The 19,899-nt window shown below is 33.4% G+C and overlaps 2 protein-coding genes, 1 long non-coding RNA gene and 5 other non-coding genes across 8 annotated transcripts; 7 read left to right on the forward strand and 1 right to left on the reverse strand.

The window, feature by feature from the left end:
* The first annotated feature begins 9,720 nt into the window (after positions 1-9,720).
* On the forward strand, positions 9,721-10,769 carry LOC141595851 (uncharacterized). The gene is made up of 2 exons (XR_012522319.1): positions 9,721-10,292; positions 10,498-10,769. It is a non-coding gene; the product is annotated as an uncharacterized LOC141595851 (long non-coding RNA).
* A 2,113-nt stretch (positions 10,770-12,882) lies between these two features.
* On the forward strand, positions 12,883-15,632 carry LOC141597272 (large ribosomal subunit protein eL13z). The gene is made up of 4 exons (XM_074417658.1): positions 12,883-13,010; positions 13,873-13,988; positions 14,092-14,225; positions 15,034-15,632. The coding sequence occupies exons 2-4, from the start codon at positions 13,880-13,882 to the stop codon at positions 15,412-15,414; spliced, it is 624 nt and encodes a 207-aa protein (XP_074273759.1). The 5' UTR covers positions 12,883-13,010; positions 13,873-13,879; the 3' UTR covers positions 15,415-15,632.
* Positions 15,633-16,617: 985 nt separating this feature from the next.
* On the forward strand, positions 16,618-16,703 carry TRNAY-GUA (transfer RNA tyrosine (anticodon GUA)). Its single transcript is given in 2 exon segments — positions 16,618-16,654; positions 16,668-16,703. It is a non-coding gene; the product is annotated as a tRNA-Tyr (tRNA).
* Positions 16,704-16,768: 65 nt separating this feature from the next.
* On the forward strand, positions 16,769-16,842 carry TRNAV-AAC (transfer RNA valine (anticodon AAC)). Its single transcript has one exon. It is a non-coding gene; the product is annotated as a tRNA-Val (tRNA).
* An 878-nt stretch (positions 16,843-17,720) lies between these two features.
* Positions 17,721-17,794, forward strand: TRNAV-AAC (transfer RNA valine (anticodon AAC)). Its single transcript has one exon. It is a non-coding gene; the product is annotated as a tRNA-Val (tRNA).
* Positions 17,795-18,206: 412 nt separating this feature from the next.
* On the reverse strand, positions 18,207-18,730 carry LOC141595715 (putative RNA-dependent RNA polymerase 4). Its single transcript, XM_074415680.1, has 3 exons — positions 18,656-18,730; positions 18,531-18,548; positions 18,207-18,443 (listed from the first exon to the last, which is right to left on the reverse strand). Exons 1-3 carry the CDS (start codon positions 18,728-18,730, stop codon positions 18,207-18,209), a joined length of 330 nt encoding a protein of 109 aa, XP_074271781.1.
* Positions 18,731-18,991: 261 nt separating this feature from the next.
* TRNAV-AAC (transfer RNA valine (anticodon AAC)) lies at positions 18,992-19,065 on the forward strand. Its single transcript has one exon. It is a non-coding gene; the product is annotated as a tRNA-Val (tRNA).
* Positions 19,066-19,638: 573 nt separating this feature from the next.
* On the forward strand, positions 19,639-19,712 carry TRNAV-AAC (transfer RNA valine (anticodon AAC)). Its single transcript has one exon. It is a non-coding gene; the product is annotated as a tRNA-Val (tRNA).
* Positions 19,713-19,899: the final 187 nt, after the last annotated feature.

Genomic DNA, 19,899 nt, shown 5'->3' on the forward strand with positions numbered 1-19,899 from the left:
ATGTAACGTTGTTGTGTATAATGATTGTTATCGTAGTTTTCTTACCAGTTAATCCTATGTATAATGTGATTGACGGTATGGGTGTAAATGATCCGAGCCGGCTCGACAAACCCTCGGAATCGGCTCGGTCTAAGCTCGGCTCGTGCTCGGTCAAAACGTACTCGAGCTCAAGCCGAGCTTGGCTAAATACGAGCCGAGCCCGAGCTCAGAAGCTCGTTTAGGCTCGTTTATATTTTTTTTTGTACAATTTATATAATTTAATATTAATGTTATTTTAAATTATGTGTTATTTAGCCATTTATAAGTATATTATAAGTATATTATAGGAGTAATATTTTTTATTATTTTATAATCTTATTTGGTTTTTAAAATCATTTATTTTAGTTAGATTCAAAAAGTGAAAAAGTGAAAATAATATAAAGACAAAACGAGCTCGATTCGAACTCGAGCCTAGCTCGAGCTTTTTCCAAGCCGATCTCGAGCTTCAATTTTTTAGGCTCGACGAGCTTCGAGCCAAGCCCGAGCTCGAGCTAAAGACTTCGAGCCGACCCGAGCCCACCCGAGCTCGAGCTCAGTTCGGCTCGTTTACAGCCCTAATTGACAGGTGCTATGTTTTGGCAAACTTATTCTAAAAATCTTTTTGCGGTGATCCAAGTAATATTTCCGGCAAATGGTGAGCAGTGAGTCTTGGCAGGTAGTTACTATATTTTTTTTTATAAGATAATAAACTAGATTGATCCTCTAAGGTTGAAGCCACCGGATTTCAAGCCACCTCGAAAGAGTTGGACATGAATGTCCAATAGAAGTCATAAAGTCGGCAACTTTGTTGGCTTCACGAAAGTAATGATTAATTATCACTTTATCAAAAAACTGAAGATCTGATTTTACATCCTTGATAATACTAGAAATTTCCCAAGTAATTTACCTAGTATTACGGATTGAGTTGATAACACATAAATTATTATCTTCTACAATGACAGATAGTTATTATACATGTCTGCTTTGGTTGTTGGTCGTGGATGGAGGATACGTGATCCGCCTTGGAGTTTCACCTAGTTGATGTCATCACTTAGTTATGAGCTATTCTTTATTATTTCGCTGTAACTTGGATTTGGTTATTGCATTTGTAAATCTTAGTCATTTTGGTATCCGTTAAAAGTTATTAAATGTTCTTTAAATGTCGATTTGATATTTGTTACCTCGGACAACCGAGATAGTAATCCTTCTATTTGTCTTGGAAGAGATATTGTTAAAGGTTCCTCGGTAAATGCGGGTGTTAGAACGGGAAATCTGACAAAATTAAAGGGTACCATGGGAAATTTCCGGAAAAAAAAGTTCCCTCGGCATCTCAAATGGACAGCTACGACACATTGAAGCTTGATTTACCAACTAGTTTTTTAAAATTATTTTGATTTTCAGCTACAAACTGCTCCAATTGAAATATACAACACTTTATAACTTATATGGGTCCTACTATAAACTTTCCTCCGATAAAAAATTTCCTTTTACTTTTTTTTTTTTTTATATCAGAAGTTACCGATCTTGGTAGAACTATAATGCTTTCAAGCAACTTTTATTTATTCTTTTTCCAACGGCAAACTACTTGCTTGAAATTTTACAAATATTACAAAAAATTCCGTGAAAGTAATCGTTAGAGATGCTCCAAGTATTGATGCGATGCTCCTTGGCCTAAATCTAAAAAGCTAATCCATAATTTAAAAAATTCCATAATGAAAGATTATCTAAACATAAAACATTGTAATGTGAACTTATAATATTTGAGCCACCGTTCATAGCAAATGTCAAAAGTGGACAGTGGTATGACTTCACTATATAGAAAAGGACCCTTGTGTACGATTAATCTAATAAGCAAATTGCTACTATAATTATTTCTCATCATGAACCTTCACTTTTAAGTTTTATCCCTTTATTTATGTCTTAATCGTAAATTTGTAATGCAACTTGACTATTAACTCATTTTCCACAATAAGTGCCTTTACATGTTGGGGTTGTTTGAAAAGAGCCAAAGATTTGTGATGTTATAGAAGAGGCATACATTCACACATGTCTTTTGTGACATCGTGTAATATAGATAATCAAACATTTCCCAAGTACTCTTTATATCACATCTACTCACTTTTCATCGTACTAACTACTATCTCAATCATATACCATTGAAATCGCCCTACTTTTTCAAATAAAATTTTTTTTTTCCAATTCCAAAGTTGTGATATAAGATCATGACTCAAATTAGATTCAATCATAATTAACACACTTGTTTTTAATAATAATAATAATAATAGTAATAATAATAGTAGTAGTAATCAAAATTATAACAGGCATAATAATAATAATAATAATAATAATAATGCGCTTGTGCAAGGAATAGTAAGCAATATGAAGGAGCGGTTTTGGAAAAGGAACAAGCAAGGCCTCCATACTCGAGATAGAGCATGGATTCAGACTCTAGCAAGTTGACTAGTTTTTTTGTAGCAACTAGTCTTCTTATAATTAGCACTCAGTTGTATTATAATAGGAAATGAACGTTAATCTAGGATGTATTTGGTCCTCATTGATTTTAATATATACTTACCTTTACCAAAAAAAAAAGATAACTTTTTAAAATTTTAATTATGACTAAATACTGCGTGAAAGTGAGCTAGAGTTTGGGATGGATAGCATTTCACTCATCTCGTGTTGAATTTTGAGTAAGGACGATAGGCTCGGAAAAGTTAGCTTTTGATCTAAAAAAACTCTAAATTCTAAGGTACGTCGGTTGTATAAGGTTATCAATTCTAATATTCTCAATAATTAGAGTGTACAATAATGTGGTAGATCCGATATACATCAATTCTTTTTCATGAAGTTACATCCATTATTAAATTCTGATGTTGAAAATCTAATGCAACACCTCTTATAAGCCGTTCGTACTAATAATCTTGACTAGATATGAAGTGACCCGATCAATAGCTATATGCAACAACCTACATTCTCATAGGTGGCTTAGAATGTGTTCTAGAAGAAGCTCCTTTGCCATCACAAATTCACAACCAAGTCCAATGAGTGTCTAATGTAATGCTATATATTCCACTAGCAATTAGTCTCACTATAGACAGATATATCCGTCTAAAGTGAAAGACGGGTCAAATATGCTTAAAGTGGTGATATTTTTGGGCCCCACTATGCAACTTGTTGCTTGTCTTATGCTTAAAGTGGGTAGATATTTGGCCCGTCTATAACTATAGACGAATATCTTCCGTCTATAATGAGAATTTGTGTTCCACTAGATAGATCCAAGGTATTCCCAACTTTTTTCCCCTTGTTTTGATTAGTCAAAGCTTAATGGTCAATTAGGTGCCGGCACACTTACTCTCAAATTTATCATCATAAAATCATAAATCAACAAAAATATTTCCAATTTGTTAAGGTATTGTATGTGGAACAAGATCGAAATACTACATCGGAAAAAGAGTATCGGCACCTGTGAGGCTGTGAACGGGTTTATAACACTTTTTTTTAACTAATAAACTAAAATATTTCCGATTTGTTAAGGTATAAGATCATTAATGGATTTCAACCATCACTTTAAGGTTGCGATTAAAGTGATATTCTCACATAGTATCAAAACACACGGTACTACAATTATCATAAATAAATAATTGGTCAAATATCATAATCCAGCTACCAAGTTATACCATCCAGTAAGACATTAACTACGACGTCCTTGTTATTTCGTGTATTGCGAACAAGCACATACTTACTCCGTACTTTGTTTAAGTGGATAACATGTTACAACGCATACTCGCATAGGACCGAGGGTAGTAGTTGGGCAGTCTTGAGCTACGCCTACTAGGGCTGAGCACAAAAAACCGAACCGCATTTTTAAACCGAAACCGGACCGAAACCCGAATAATGGAGACCGAAAAATTCGGGTTTTTTCCGGTGCGGGGCCCGAACCGAATTTTTAAGCATAAATGAGGTGCGGGTGCGGGTCTAAATAAAATCAAACTGGAGACCGCTTTTAAAACCGGATTGACGTTTTTCTCAAAAATATAATTTCATCTATGAATTAAACACACCTAAGCCAAGATTTAAGCCCAAAACATCAAAACGCTATTTCTTTATGAAGTAATTTTAGATGTGTGACTCTTTAATTGTAGTTTTGAACATCGTTTACATGTCTATGACTCTTTGAACTTTAATATGTATGACTTTTTTATGAAGTAATTTTAACATTTGACAACCAATGTCTTCAAAAGTCAAATTGGCAGCATGTTTATTGTGCCATTCAAGAGCATTCAACCAAAAACCGGGTTCGAAAACCGGTTCGGGTAACCGGTTTTCAAATCCGGTTTGAAAATTTCACAAAAACCGGTTACCCGGATTAAAAGAGGTGCGGGTGAGGTTTAAGAAATTTAAGGTTTTTAAAACCGGGGACCGAACCGATTTGCAAAACCGGGCCGGGTAACCGGTTTTGCTCAACCCTAACGCCTACTGCACTAAAATTCTTTTGCATTGGAAAATACTTGCAACAATATTGATTTGTTTTAATAAAATTCTCCACCACAATTCATAGAATTTAGTCGAATTAGTTAAATTCATGTTAACATTAGTACATTACACAAGCGGGGGATGTAGCAAATTACCCCCATTACTTTCATACTATGTGCAAATTAACCCCTTAAGTTTCAGTTGTAGCAAATTAGCCCCATAAGTTTCCAAAAATGTGTAATTAAGCACAAATCAAATTTTCTATCATTTTTTTAACTAAAATTAATATATTCTATTATAAAAATGATTTTAAATATATCTATTAAAAATTAAATACATTATATTTCTACATATTCAACGAAAAATGCAAACCAAATTTAATTTAAACAAAAAAAATTGATCATGTAACTTTGTAACTTCACTTAAATTCTCATATTATGAACATTTTTTTCACCAAAATAAATAAATAAATATTATAAAAATATATTTGAACATGTTTTTTTTTATAATCAGGAATTTTAGAATTTATATTTTATTAAATATTTGGACTTTCAATAAAAGTATAATAATTAATTTAGTAAATTTTATTCTTAAAAATAAGATTTGTGCTTAATTACACATTGAGAGAAACTTATGGGGGTGATTTGCTACATTAGTAAGTTAGGGGGCTTAATTGCACCTAGTATCAAACTTGTGGGGGTTATTTGCTATATTTCCCCATTACACAAGGGTCTACCATTATCGAATAAATAAAAAGTAAGTTAGTTTCCCTCTCTAAAACAGTACGTATAAAAATTAATCATTATCGAATAAATAAGAATTTGTGTATGGTTATTTATTATTATAAAATTGTCACAATTTCTCCCTCGTAATTTGTGATTGTTTCTCGAGAGATCAACTGTTTATCAAAAGATTGTATTTCCAACAAAAACAAATACGGAATAATATATACTCCGTACTTCCTAAATAATTGTAGTCAAAGTGTTATGTTAGCCATCATGAATGTCAAAAACAAGATGAGGTTTTCCTTTTTTTTTTGTCAAATTAATTAGGCACAAAGACAATTCAATACAACAAGGTATCGGGGATAGAGTCTTGAGAATTTAAACATAAGATCTAAGCTGATTTCTACTATCACACTGTTTCAATCATTTATTTATCTTTAATTAAAACACCTCTCACAACGAATAAAAAAAATAAAAAAATAATAAAGATGAAGTCACGATAAAAAAAAAAGTACAAGACTACAATACTCCACGTTTTAACTATTAAATTAACCGCAGTTGGAGAAGTAATAATTTGTGGAATGTTCCTTAGAGCTTTTCAATTAGGTGAATGTCGTTGTTAATCTAGCTATTGATTAGTTTGGCAATACATTTTGTCTTTTATACCCTAATTTAGGTGGTTTGGTAACCCATCACATTTCTCTATTTAATAGGACCTTCAATCACACTAGCAATCACATTACACATAATTTCTAGAAACAAAAAAAAAAACCAACTTAATTTCTCCCTCTCTTTATTTTTCATACTAAAAAACCATGTCTATCTCAAACACCTTAGTAGATTCCTTTTTTGACCTTGATGAAGCACTCACAACCTCTCTAACCACCACCACCACCATCAAAACACCACCGTCATCGACATTATCGGCACCGCGGCCGCCGTTGTATAAAGTTGTGTTTGATGAGCTTCCAATGGTAAGTGTAGCTTGTGATTCGGTGTGTTGCGTGTGCATGGAAGGTTTTACGTTCACTGATCAACATGGTGGAAAGCAGCTAAAATGTGGACACGTGTACCATCCTGATTGTATACTTACTTGGCTTTGTTCTTCTAGTCATTCTTGTCCTCTTTGTCGGCACGTAGTAGTCCATTAGTCATTGTAATTTAATACTTCATTTTTTTTCCTCTGTTTTTTTTAAAAAAAAAAAAATTCGTTTATGTTAAGACAACGGATCTTGTGTGAAATCGATTTATTGTACTTATCATATTTATAAGAAAATAATAAAATGGATATTTATAAAAGTCAATTAAATGGAAGTTGTACGTCTTAACAATTTAACCTAATGGTTGTTAAGACATACTCCACTTGTGTGAAATCGTGGAAGGAAGGTTTACCTTATACCTTAGAAGAATGGTTGAACAATTGGAAAACATTTAGAACATGGAAGGAGAAAAGGATAGGGCAAAGGACGATTTCGCGACTTGTTTTTTAATGCTGGCAATGGCTAAGATTTTATCTGTTTTTATTTGTGTTGGTTATCGTTTTGTAAGCTTGTTTGGGATTTTCTTTGTGTTGGTTATCGTTTTGTAAGTTTCTTATCGTTTTGTAAGCTTGTTTGGGAATCATAGGATGCAAGATTAAATCTCCATCCGATCTATGTTGTACTTCCTATATTTCATTAAGACCATTTTCAAGCAAAGGTTGCGCTAATTAGGTCACGACCCTGTTTTACTCTTAATCCCACTTTATTTATCTTGACCTACTTTCACCCTCCCAAGCAGAAGATCACGACCTAGGTCATCAATCCAATCATTTTTCACTTTTCAACCAATTACATCTCTCCACATTATATCACTTTTTCACATATATATATATTTTTATTAATTATTAATATTGTCAACCAATCACATATCGCCACATATAGGTCATGAGTTGGGTCAATTTGCTCCACCAAAGGTCACAAATTGACCTCTTCTCTCCAAAGGTCACCATAATTTTTTTGTTAATTGATGATTAGTGTGACCAAGTAAGGTCATGACTTACCAATTGACCTTGCTTGGGGATGATCTAAGGTGTTTACTCTTCTCAGAATTTAAGAGTACTCGCGTGGTGGCTCCTTAACAAATACGGAGTAAAAAATTAAAGTTGTATTGTTAATCAAATCTGAAGTATTTTTTTACGTGAAAGTGTGTTACTGAATTGAGCATGAACGTGGAAACTCATTTATATGATTTTATGTCACATTCACTTTCTAGTTTATCCTTTTTTTTAAAAAAAAAAAATTGTGATTTTTACAGTCCAATATAAAAAGGCAAAGTACAAGGTTGCTTTTGATAGCCGCCGGGATGTAGGACATAGCCAACATCTAAATAGTTGTTGCCTAACTTGCCTTCAATGTCGACATGGACCATAATGGATCTTAGCTCACTTTTTTACTAGAAAAAACAAAAGGAAAAGAACCTTCCAAATTGGTCACAATTTAAAATCATAGAAACCGTCTCTCAGGAGATTTATTGTCAATAGTTCATATTTACTTTATTTTCCCATCACAAAATAAGCTAATGGCTTGCTTGAGATGGAAATAATTATTAAGGGAGTAACGTGAGCTAAAATAAGAAGAAATGAGAGGAGATTGGTGGTTAGTAGTGATTGTGGAGGGTGGAAATAGGAGGTGAAGGAGAAATTATTACCTCCACAAGGAGGTAATGTATTACTTAAGGGGGGAGGGGAGTAACAATTACTCCCTTAATGGAGCCTTTTACACTATATTTCCCTATTTCTATCCATTTCTATCTCCAACCCTCATCTCTTTCCTCCATTTTTTAGTTCATTTTAGCTATATTATTCCCTTAATAATTACTCTGATCCCAAGTAAACTCTAAATGTAAACAATTGTGTGAGACAGAGGGATTATTTTACTTGGGGTTGAGATCGACTATGACATCTTGGAACTTAAAATCATAGAGTCGTTAGATCTGAATCGGGATTCTAAATTTCTAACAACAATGGCTATCACACACGTAGGAAATTAGGAATATAAGAGCATCTCCAATAGACGGGTAGAACATATTGTAGTTTGATTTGTTAAGTCGATTTTTTAAGCTACTTTGCTTTTTAAGCTACAAATCGCTCAAATGAAAAGCTAGAACACCTTGTAGCTATATGAGTCCTACTATATTATTTTCCTCCAATAAAAAAGTTTACTGTTTCTTTTTTTCATACCAAGGCATCAAGCTACATGCTTGGCCAAGCTACAATGCTGGAAAGCAACTCTTATTTATTCCCTCTCCAATAATAAGCTACGTGCTTGAAATTTTACAAAAATTGCAAGCAAGTCTCTAAAAGTAACCATTTGAGATGCTCTACGATGATTGTAGAGTAACCCATGTTAAACTCTCTAATTCTACATGAGTTATTTTGATATGGCTTTTCAAGTCCAAGTACTCAAGAGCGAGAGGTGGTGAATTAAGTATTTATCTTTCAACGGTGAAATTACGACCACCATCTCCTTCAACATTGTCCGATTTCAAGTGCTATTTGGACACAACTAGGGAAACTACCTTGGTTTGAATCGTGCCTTACATCTCCCTTCCTATATTGGATTTTGAAAAAATGTAAGTAATGGGTGGTCACTTGCCTCCTCACTTGGTCTATGAAGTTTGCCACCACTAGTTGGTGGCTATAATAACGATGGCGAAATAATATTGTTTTCGGGAGAGCGGAAGAAAATCCAACTGACTCGTTTTCTTCATCAGCAATTTGACATTTCAAAGAAAGCTTTCGACCCATTTTCTCTTTTTATCCCCTACCCGGTCTCTTTACATGAGGAGCAGTTTATAAGTTGGCATCCCTCGTCTCATGCTTGGTTACTTTTTAATACCAATGGAGCTTCGAGAGGGAACCCAAGTCCTACTAGGTGTGGTGAATTATTCAAAGACGATTCAGGTAACTTCATCTCCGCTTTCACTTTCTCTTGTGCGTTTGTAGTTTGTACCTCCATGATGAGAGTCGAGATGAGAGCTCTAGTTGTGGGCCTAGAGCGTGCAAGATCCCTCGGTTTCAATAAATTGATCCTACATATGAACAACTTATCTTGTGTAAATTTTATTCGTGAAGATCAATTACTAAGCATCAATAGCGTCCATCCTTTCGTTCGAGGATACAACGAGCTAATCAATATGAGTCATGATCGATCATCTTCTCAGAGAAGCGAATCGTGCAACGAACTAGCTAGCAAACAGGGAGAGAATTCGTCTACTAATACTACATACTTTCCTCGAAGCTCCTCCAGATGACCTTCGTTTCATCTTACGTGAAGGAATTTTGAGGGTTGCTTTCCCTCGTCTAGTATCTAGTTAATCAATCAATCAATATATATATATAAAAGAGGCTTTTTTCAGGCATTATGAGCGTCTCCAACTTTTCTAGAACACTTTAACTAAAATTATATCCTAAAGAATAAAACTAAAATTATATCCTAAAGAATAAATCAAGAAAAATAAAAGATAATATATCAAGTTTTTGTTATAGTTTAATATGAAATTGATATATATAATATAGATCCCGTATTATTAAATCTATCCTAAATCAAACTCTACAATTGTGGTGTGTGTATATATATGTATCTTCATCTTAGGTCAATTCTCAAAACCATCCGGTTTTCTTTTCTTATTCTTCTTATTCTTTGCTCATTGTTCCACAAATTTATGGATTCTAGATTTAAACCATTTGTTCATTTGTGGCACATCCTTTGTTAAATGTATGCTTTGTATTAGATTAGAGTTCGGTTATCTTTTTTATTCAATTTGTTCATTTGTGGCACATCCACGTTATTATGTCTTTAATGTTGGGTTAGTCTATGTGTTTATTATTGTCTGCTATTTTTTTGTTTACTCCGTGAACATTATTTATGAGCTTAGCTAATCATATTTGCATTGTTTTCATATGAAGCTAACAACAATAACGCATGCATGGCTCGGAATCAAACACTTGATGCATGGGTACAATATGGAATCGCATCAAATGAATTCGATGACAGAGAGCATACTCGGCTGGCTTTGTTTATTCATGGGATTGTTGTATGTTGTCAAAGAGTATATTTTATTTATTATTGGGAAAGTCTTTTACTATAACCAAATACATATATATATATAGACCCTTTTTGTTTCATGTTTTAATCAGGAAGAGCTAAGAGTTTTATCTGAAGACTAAAACAAAACGTATTGGTAGGGTAAGTAACATGAAGCAAACCCTAACGATAAACTTCGGAAATTTTGGATGCAGATTGTAGATGACAAGCTGGTAAGAAGGTTTGTCTAAAATATAGTCCTGCCGTAGTTGGATTGCTGCTAATTTGATTCTCCTCAACAATGGAGATTCCATTGAGCATGTAATGGAGTAGTGTTCAATTTTGCACTATATGTAGGTAGCTTTAGGTTTACAACTTGAACCAATGTATAACATTTGCATTCTGCGTATTACTTTGTAATTTGTATATAGTTTCAAATACATGTATAAAGATCACATGTATTCCTAAATAAAAATCCATTGCAATATGACAATTTTTTTGGTTTTACCTTTGACTCCACATTATTGCATTGTGCAATAAAGAATATGATCTGATATAGAAGGATGGGTAGTTACTTACATGATGTCCTCACTTGCAAAGCATAAAAAAATTAGTGTGATCATTTATAGATGGAGTTTAAGTATTGAAAATCCTTTACCCTAGAAGATTGAATGTTAATTTGTTCTTTTGAATCCATTTTTTTACAATTCAATTATGTTGTTTTTTAGTAATATAAATCATTTACTTTAGAAATTGTACATGAAAATTAACCCCAGGGTGTAACTATAAAATTTTAAAATTAATTATTAATATTATTTATATATGTCCGTGCATTTTGCACGGGTCCTAAACTAGAATATCAAAGTTTAACTTTCACGTTTTTATCAATTTTTTTTGTCATATTATTTGTAGTCATTAAGGTAGATTTGAACTTAATTATGCGATTCTTAGTTTTTTTTACGTATGATAGAATGACAAATACTTACTTAGTAAAGGCCTCATAATTCAAATGCAATTTGTAAAAGAGTTTTGGATTGGTTAAAGGTATGAAAGTGGAAGGTTAACGCGAAATCATTAAAGAAATATTTAATCTCTATTATTCACATTTCACACCATGATAATTAAATTAGAAAGATAAAATTGGTTATCCTTGCCGTTCGGCTTGTGATACCACGTCGTCATTATTCACTCCGCCATAAATTAGATATGATAAGAAATAAGTTTGAAATTTACACTCATGAAAATTTTCGGCTAGACATATCTATAAACTATCGAGTAATAGTGTTGATTAATAATATTAAAAGGAGATTTATACTATTTCAATGACTTCAATAAGAATTTTTATCAAAGTTTGCATAATTCTTAAGAAATAATAAGTTACTACTTTCATGCTATAATGCTACGTATTTTTATGTATATCATATTCTACCTTATGTTACATACTTACATCTGACATAGAAAAAGGATTACGCATTTGAGATAGTACCTTAGACCTTGTACTTTTGGAGCATATACACATTTTTTCTGAGCATATTATCATTTATAAATATAGTTTTTGAGCAATATTATATTTTTTTAGTGTAATGTTTTAGTAAATATGCTCAAAAACTTTATATTAAATCAGAACTCAAAAACTTTAAAATAAGAAGTACTATCTCAAATGTATAGTCTATGAACTGGTGTAGTGATTGAGTAGAATTAAAATTTGAAAGGAACTTGCGTTTGTTATTGTGTGTGTATACAAAAGAGTTAAAGGACCTTCTCATAAATACCAATTAAAAAAGTGAGGAATAAAATATAGTAGTAATAAATCTAATAATAGGATATTAGAAGAGTAACCTTATGCATGGATTTATATATTTTACGTAGGATTAAGCATCCAAGTCATTTACGTAGTAATCTTAAACTACTTTTATTTTAAAATAACACAATATCAAAAGACATGTGATTATTAATTAATATATTATATAAAGGGAGATAAATATGGTTACATAAGATAAAACTATATCCCTAGCATCACTACAATCTAAGCAAAGTATTCAATGAAAGTTTCATTTAATATAACTATATGGTGTTTTACGTACGGATAACTAACTTAATTTACAAATTACTAAATTATATTCCATTAAAAAATTTATCTATAAATTTGAAAAGTGAAAATTTAAAGGATAAAACTTTAAAATAATTTGTAATTATCCTCTTATTCTAACAAATTGTAATTCCTATTCCTAGAATCCTTACATAAACGTACTTCTTAATCTTATATAAAATTAATAAGATAATTTTTGAAAAGAACGAAACTTTATTGAAAGGTGTTCAAATTAATAAGATTGAAATACAACTTTTACGTATAATTCAAAATGATATTAAAAGATCTAAACAATTATAGGAAGGACAAATTTGTAACCCGTGCAACGCACGGGCACAGAATCTAGTTTTCTTTTATTATCGAGCCTTTGTCCTCTTATGTACCAAAAAAAAAAGAATTTTATGCTATAAATCGATTTTGTTATTAAGACCGTCTTATACAACAACGACCCATCGAACCACCAAAATGGTTGGAAATTGGAATAGGGCCCTTCAAATTCAATTGGGCCTAAATAAATCCCAAATTTGCAAACATAAGCTTTAGATTAAAACCCTAAAACAACACCCATTTTTGCCGGCTCTTCATCTCCATCACCCACCAACTGAGGAACACAGTCTCAAGTCTTTGTCCCTTTTCCAGGTAAACCCCCAATTTTTTTTTCAGCATCCCTCTTATTATTAATGTTTTGTTGATTTTTCAAGCTAAATTTTGTTTTGGGTTTGTAATTGTTTGATAGTTAAGATTATTCATGGATGAAATGTGTGTTTTTTGAGCTTAATGTTAGTTCATTCATCTTGTTCAATGATTTAGATTTGTGGGTTACATGATTTGTATTGGATTAGTATACAAAAATGATGTGATTTGAGAAAGTTGATTGCTTTATGGGTTTCGACTTATGTTAGCCACATTGGTTTTGAAGGAAATTAGTGGCGGAACCAAGATTTATAGTTTCGGGACGAAAAGTTCTAGTGGAGCGAACTAGTAAATTAGTTACCCTCCGTCGAATTCATTTGTTTACCTTTGAATATCTCGTAATAAATGATTGGGACAGAGAGTGTCTACAGTAAGGTAGATTAGCTATTATACCGGAAATTTTGACTTAAAAGTTTCAAAATTTTCTTGAGGGAAGGGAGCCAGAGGAATTGAGGTTGGAGTAGTAAAATCTCCAAGCTTCTCCGAGTTCCCAACTAATCATCGTCTTTATAGGTTTTGGTAGTTATGATTGTTGGGTTTCGTTTTGTGTAAAATGGACTATGCTTGTTACCGGCTCTTTCTTTGGGTTGTCGAGAATCATAGCTCATTTAATTGGTGGGTTATTTACGATTGGTGGGTTTCCTCGCGTGAAAAATGGACTATGCTTGTTATTGGCTCTTTGGTTGGGTTGTCGCGAATCACAACTTTGAGCTTATTGTTGGTAGTAATTTTATTTTGCTCATTTGGAGTGCAAACTATGCAATATGTGATGCATTGTTCTGACATTATATGTTCGCTTAATTTCCAGGTAAGTCATGGTGCGACACAACAATGTTGTGCCAAATGCACACTTCAAGAAACACTGGCAAAATTATGTTAGGACGTGGTTCAATCAGCCTGCACGCAAGACAAGGAGACGTCTTGGTATTTATTTTCGTCCTTTATTTATTGTTGATATTTTATTGCTGGGTGTTTGTGTATCACTGGATAAATTGACAAAAGAATTATTGTCTGAACAAAATTTCAGCGAGGCAAAAGAAGGCTGTCAAGATTTTTCCCAGGCCTACTGCTGGACCTCTTCGCCCCGTGGTTCATGGACAGACTCTCAAGTACAACATGAAACTCAGGGCTGGCAGAGGATTTTCTCTTGAAGAGCTTAAGGTAAAATTTCTGTGCAGGCTCTCGCAGACTCACACCTTATTTTTTTTTTTTATTTCAGTATCATAATTCATACATTATCAGTGGCTCGATGCATTTTAAGTAGAACCTATTTCTCTTATTGACTTGACTTCGATTTTAGTATTATACATGATCAATGGCTCAACGCATTTGTGATGTATCTTTATTAAAATTGTTATCCGTGTCTCTACTCTCCACGGCTCTACCTATTGAAAGTATATTTTTAGAGAGAATCAATAAATTTTCTTAGATAACTCGTGACTGCTGAGCTAATTTGTAGCTTCTTCTGTTTCCCACAGTCTAGCAGGGACGCCATCGTGCACCAGGCTGCCCTTTTCTGTTTCTCAGTCACCTATCTACGTGACAAATGTTATACCAACATTCTATTAGGAAGATTTTTTTTTTTCCTTATTTTTTTTTTAGTTTTTCTTGTATGAAGTATAGGACTGTGTCACAGACGTATACCACTTCAACCCACATCATAAGACCATATGAGACGACTCATCCCAGTTCCCTCCTCCACCCTGGGTTCCTCTTTGCCCCCCCTCTGCTTCTCCAACCTACATCGTTTCCATCCTCGACCACCATTATCGGTCTCCCTGATGCTACCACCACAACGCCCACATCTTGAGCATCAACCTGCCCTGCTGCATCCTCAGTGACCAACCCAACTCCCAACCTTGGAGGGAGGAAAGTAAGGATAGGGCTTGTTGAAAGGAGGGTGAAATAGCAACGCTCAAGTCTAAGTGTCTATACGAAAATATGTAAATGTTTTTTTATAATGTTGCAGGCAGCAGGCATTCCCAAGAAACAGGCACCAACTATTGGCATTGCAGTTGACCACCGCCGTAGAAACCGCTCACTGGAAGGCCTACAAACTAATGTCCAGAGACTGAAGACCTACAAGGCCAAGCTGGTTGTCTTCCCAAGGAATGCAAAGAAAATTAAGGCTGGTGATTCTACACCTGAGGAGCTTGCTACAGCCACACAGGTTCACGGCGAGTTGTTACCTATTGTGAGAGAGCAGCCTAGCATAGAGCTTGTCAAGGTCACAAATGAACTGAAGTCATTTAATGCTTATGCCAAGCTTCGTCTCGAGAGGACCAACAAACGTCACCAAGGTGCTCGACTTAAGAGAGCTGCTGAGGCCGAGAAGGAAGATAAGAAGTGAGGATGTTCGAGATTTTAATCTTAGGGTACCTTTCATCGTTGTTACCTTACATTTGGGATCCAGTTTTTTGTTTATTTAGTGTGTCTATGTCAGACACTAAGAATTGTCGTTTGTTTTGCGGAGATGGATGGTGTGTTATTGCAGTTTGGGTGTACTTGCCATTTGACATGGCAACCGGGTCACACCTCGGGTTCAATATAGATTTGCTTTATCGAGTATGTTTGAATTTGGGTTATTATGTGTTTGCGTTCAACTTCAGGTCAGATCGTATAGAGTTGAGTTAATTTAGGTTTTAGGTCGCCGTTCGGCATGTCTGATTAAAATTTGCATCATATTGCAAGATTAAAAAAGTGACCAAAAGGATACATTAATAATCTTATGGAATTAGGGTTTCACAGCTAAGAACTTTAATGGGAAACTTCTCAGCGTATGAATTGGGGTTGGCATGGAAAGGTTGTTAAACAAGTATATATAATTAGTTTAGATCTCGCTCAATGAATGCGTGATATTTATAGAGTTTATTTTTATATTACTTAACCATGCTAATTAATACCTTACTAATTTTTCATATTTCACGTCATTATATTTTGAGATGAGAAAAAAAATTGAACTGTAAAATTATTCAAGAAAACCGAGTAAAATTGAACTGCAAAATAATAGTGGTATCTCATTAATTGTTCATTTTTCTCATTATTGTATTTTGTTTCGGGAAAAAAAAATAAAACTGAAAATTAATCAAAGAGAATTGAGTAGTGTGCTGAAATGTATTTTTTTAAAAACTATTTTTTATACCACAAAGCTAATGATTCCAATTTATAAATTCTCTCTTTTTTTTATCATGAAAGTAATCAAAACTTTATAGTTTTGTTTATACATAGTATGAGTCAAGTCATTCTCAAATAATAGCATAATAAAAAATTTAATAGTTTATAGTTTAATATTATGCTACACATTATTTTTGCTAAGAATTAATATTGACTTTTGTATAATCGGCTAATCGCCGAATGACTTTATTTGAACAATTTTCGCTGAGTCGAAAGGTGGTTGTGCTAATATGCTTTACTACGAATATGATAATTGCCTTTGCTCGTTTATAACTAAGTTCATTGTTTTTAATTTTTATGGTGCTAGATGTTTATAATTCTTTTCCTTTATCTATTATTTAAACTATATAAATATATTGGGATTAAATTTATTCAATAACCGACCTTAGCTCAGTTGGTAGAGCGGAGGACTGTAGTTGTCAAACAGATATCCTTAGGTCACTGGTTCGAATCCGGTAGGTCGGATTTTTTTTTATCGTTTACCGTATTCTACTGGTCAAGTAAATTTATGTCTGTTATCTAACATCGTTGGTTTCGTGGTGTAGTTGGTTATCACGTCAGTCTAACACACTGAAGGTCCCCAGTTCGAGCCTGGGCGAAGCCACTATTGCTTTTTATTTTTTTTATTTTAACATCGCTGGTTTTGTGGTGTAGTTGGTCATCAAGTCAATCTAACACACTGAAGGTCGGTCCCCAGTTCGAGCATGGGCGAAGCCATTATCTCTTTTTCTCTCTTTTCCTTTTTATTTTTATTTTAAGAAAAACGGAATCCTAAGAATATATGATCGTATGAATATATATGATCGATGTTCTTGTTAGTTTTTACCCACCAACACATTAGTCATTTCAAATTTCCATAATTTCCGTACCTTACCAATTTATCTACTTGTTTAGAATCTTAGATGATAATCGTATATCCATACGGTTTTAAAACCGTATTACAAATTTGATGATACGAAACCAACCGATTAGTCGTATATTCAGTTATTTCGTATATCCGATTATCCGGATACGGATTTCAGTTTATTATTTAGTTTTCTACATTCGCAATAAAACAATACAACAAAACTTAAATTTTAATTTAAAAATAGGTTAAATGTTCAAATAATAAAAAAATTCAATATCCATTATATATACAATGCATTAGAGAAAAAAAAGTGAACAAACTAAGATGATTAGGTTTAAATAATTCAGTTTTTGGGAGATTTTTGTTTTTTTCCATAAAAAACCATATAAAAAATCGTATAACTGATTTTTTCTCGACTGACCTGGACCCGATACGGTTTTCAATCGGCTGACAAACCCGATACGGTTTTCAAAAAACCGTGTCATATATACATAAATTCGTGTAATTAAAATCATATACTCTATTGTACATTTGTACCCAACTACCCATATATTACAACTGTGTCGTAAATTTTTAGATAATAACTGTGGTATAGAAGTAATATAGTATTTGACGCCTGATGAATGAACATCACTGGTTTCGTGGTGTAGTTGGTTATCACGTCAGTCTAACACACTGAAGGTCCCCGGTTCGAGACCGGGCGAAGCCATTTTTTTTGTTCAGGAAAACAGGAGTTTGAAGCAGATACTCTGTAATCTGTATATATGATCATATATATGGTGTTCTAATCTTTTCAAATTTCTTTATCTTCCAATTTAATTACCACTTTGCATTACAAGCAACGTAGAGTGCTAATAACTGGACAAAATAACAGATGCCACAAATAAACATAGCCACTAATAACATTGATTACATTATACAAACATGAATGTAGAGTGCTAATTTCTTACATTTGAGGTAGTACAATAGAGATTATACAAACATGAGACAGTAGAGTGCTATTTTCTAATTCCTCATCCTCGCCACCAAAATGCCATTCTACACATGCTTCATGTAGAGCAGGAGTAAAAAAATTGTGCCCTAAAAAATATATCAAGACCATTGTTTTAGCGACTTTGTTTCTAGATGACTAACTGCCGAAGAACCGACAATACACATGTTACCGGCTTCCCACTTTGGTCATCGACAAATGCGTTCAACAAAGCCGAACCAGCAACTCTCCAAGCAAATCCGCAGTAACTAGCTTTTCCCGTTTGTATTGCATGGTCATATGTAACGCGGTAGAGTTCTAGAGCATCAAGCCGTATATCGTCCCATGACCGAGGGCTCTTGTCAAGATCATCGGCTCCATATAATATCTGAGCATGACAAACATGTAAGACCGTCAAACAATAGATCATTAATAGTTGAATGCCCATTTGCACCATGACTTATTAAATGAATACTCGCTCTAAAATTCTACTCTGTATATCAGAATTTGTTCAGATAAAATGGCCAAAGATTGCAAAAAAAACATGCCCGACAGGCGACAACAATACAACATACGAGTAAAATCTAAAATGACAAGTACCTGTTTGTATTTATGAATAACACATGCTGCACTTTCCTTCTTTAATGAATCATCTAAAGTGCATGCCGCACCCATTTCGTTTCTGTATGTTCTATAATGATCATTCCATGAATGCAACCGGGTTGCGGGAATTTCATCTTCAAAATTGGGTATCTTCCAGACTGGTAATTAAGAAAATATGAAATTATTAGCTCAGTTGGTAGAGCGGACGACTGTAGTTGTCAAACAGATATCCTTAGGTCGCTGGTTCGAATCCGATAGGTCGGATTTTTTAAATTGTTTGCAGTATTCCACTGGCTAAGTAAATTGATGAATGTCTGTTACATTAACAACGTTGGTTTCGTGGTGTAGTTGGTTATCACGTCAGTCTAACACACTGAAGGTCCCCAGTTCGAGCCTGGGCGAAGACATTATTTTTTTCTTTTCTTTTCCTTGTTTTCTTTTTAGATTACCCATCAACACATTGTTTCAAATTTCCGTAATTTCCGTACCTTACCAATTATCTACCTGTTTAGATGATAACCAACTTTAGGGCTGAACAAAATCGTATATAGCCGATTATCCGGATACGGATTTCGGTTTCTTGTTTAGTTTTCTACATTGGCAATAAAACAATACATCATAAATTTAAAATTTAATAATAGGTTAAATGTTCAAATAATAAAAAAAAGTTCAATATATACAAATGCATTAGAGAAAAAGAAAGTGGACAAACTAATATGATTAGGTTTAAATAATTTAGTTTTCCGTGAGAATTTTTTTTATTTTTTTTTATTTCTTTTCAAAAAAACCATATGAAAAATCGTATACCCGATTTTGTTTTTCGGCTAATCCGGACCCGATACGGTTTTCTAATATATACAAAAATTCGTGTAATTAAAACCATATACGATATCGTATCCGTATATTAAAATTGTTTCGTAAATTTTTAGATAACGGTGTTATAGGTTATAATACTTGACGCCTAATAGATGAACATCACTGGTTTCGTGGTGTAGTTGGTTATCACGTCAGTCTAACACACTGAAGGTCCCCAGTTCGAGCCTGGGCGAAGCCATTATTTTTTAACTATTTATTTTATTAAAAACAAAAATTTAGAACCTTAAGCAAATAGTGTAATAGTGTATCATATTCTCTTCTTACATTCCTCTCCTTCCAGGTCCTCCATTTCTCAATATAGTTTTCGTTTTCGTTTTCCCGTGAAAGACATTTTCGGACAAAATAATACACACTAGAATTATACA

This window comes from Silene latifolia, chromosome 8 (genome assembly GCF_048544455.1).
Source record: "Silene latifolia isolate original U9 population chromosome 8, ASM4854445v1, whole genome shotgun sequence".
NCBI lineage: Eukaryota > Viridiplantae > Streptophyta > Magnoliopsida > Caryophyllales > Caryophyllaceae > Silene > Silene latifolia.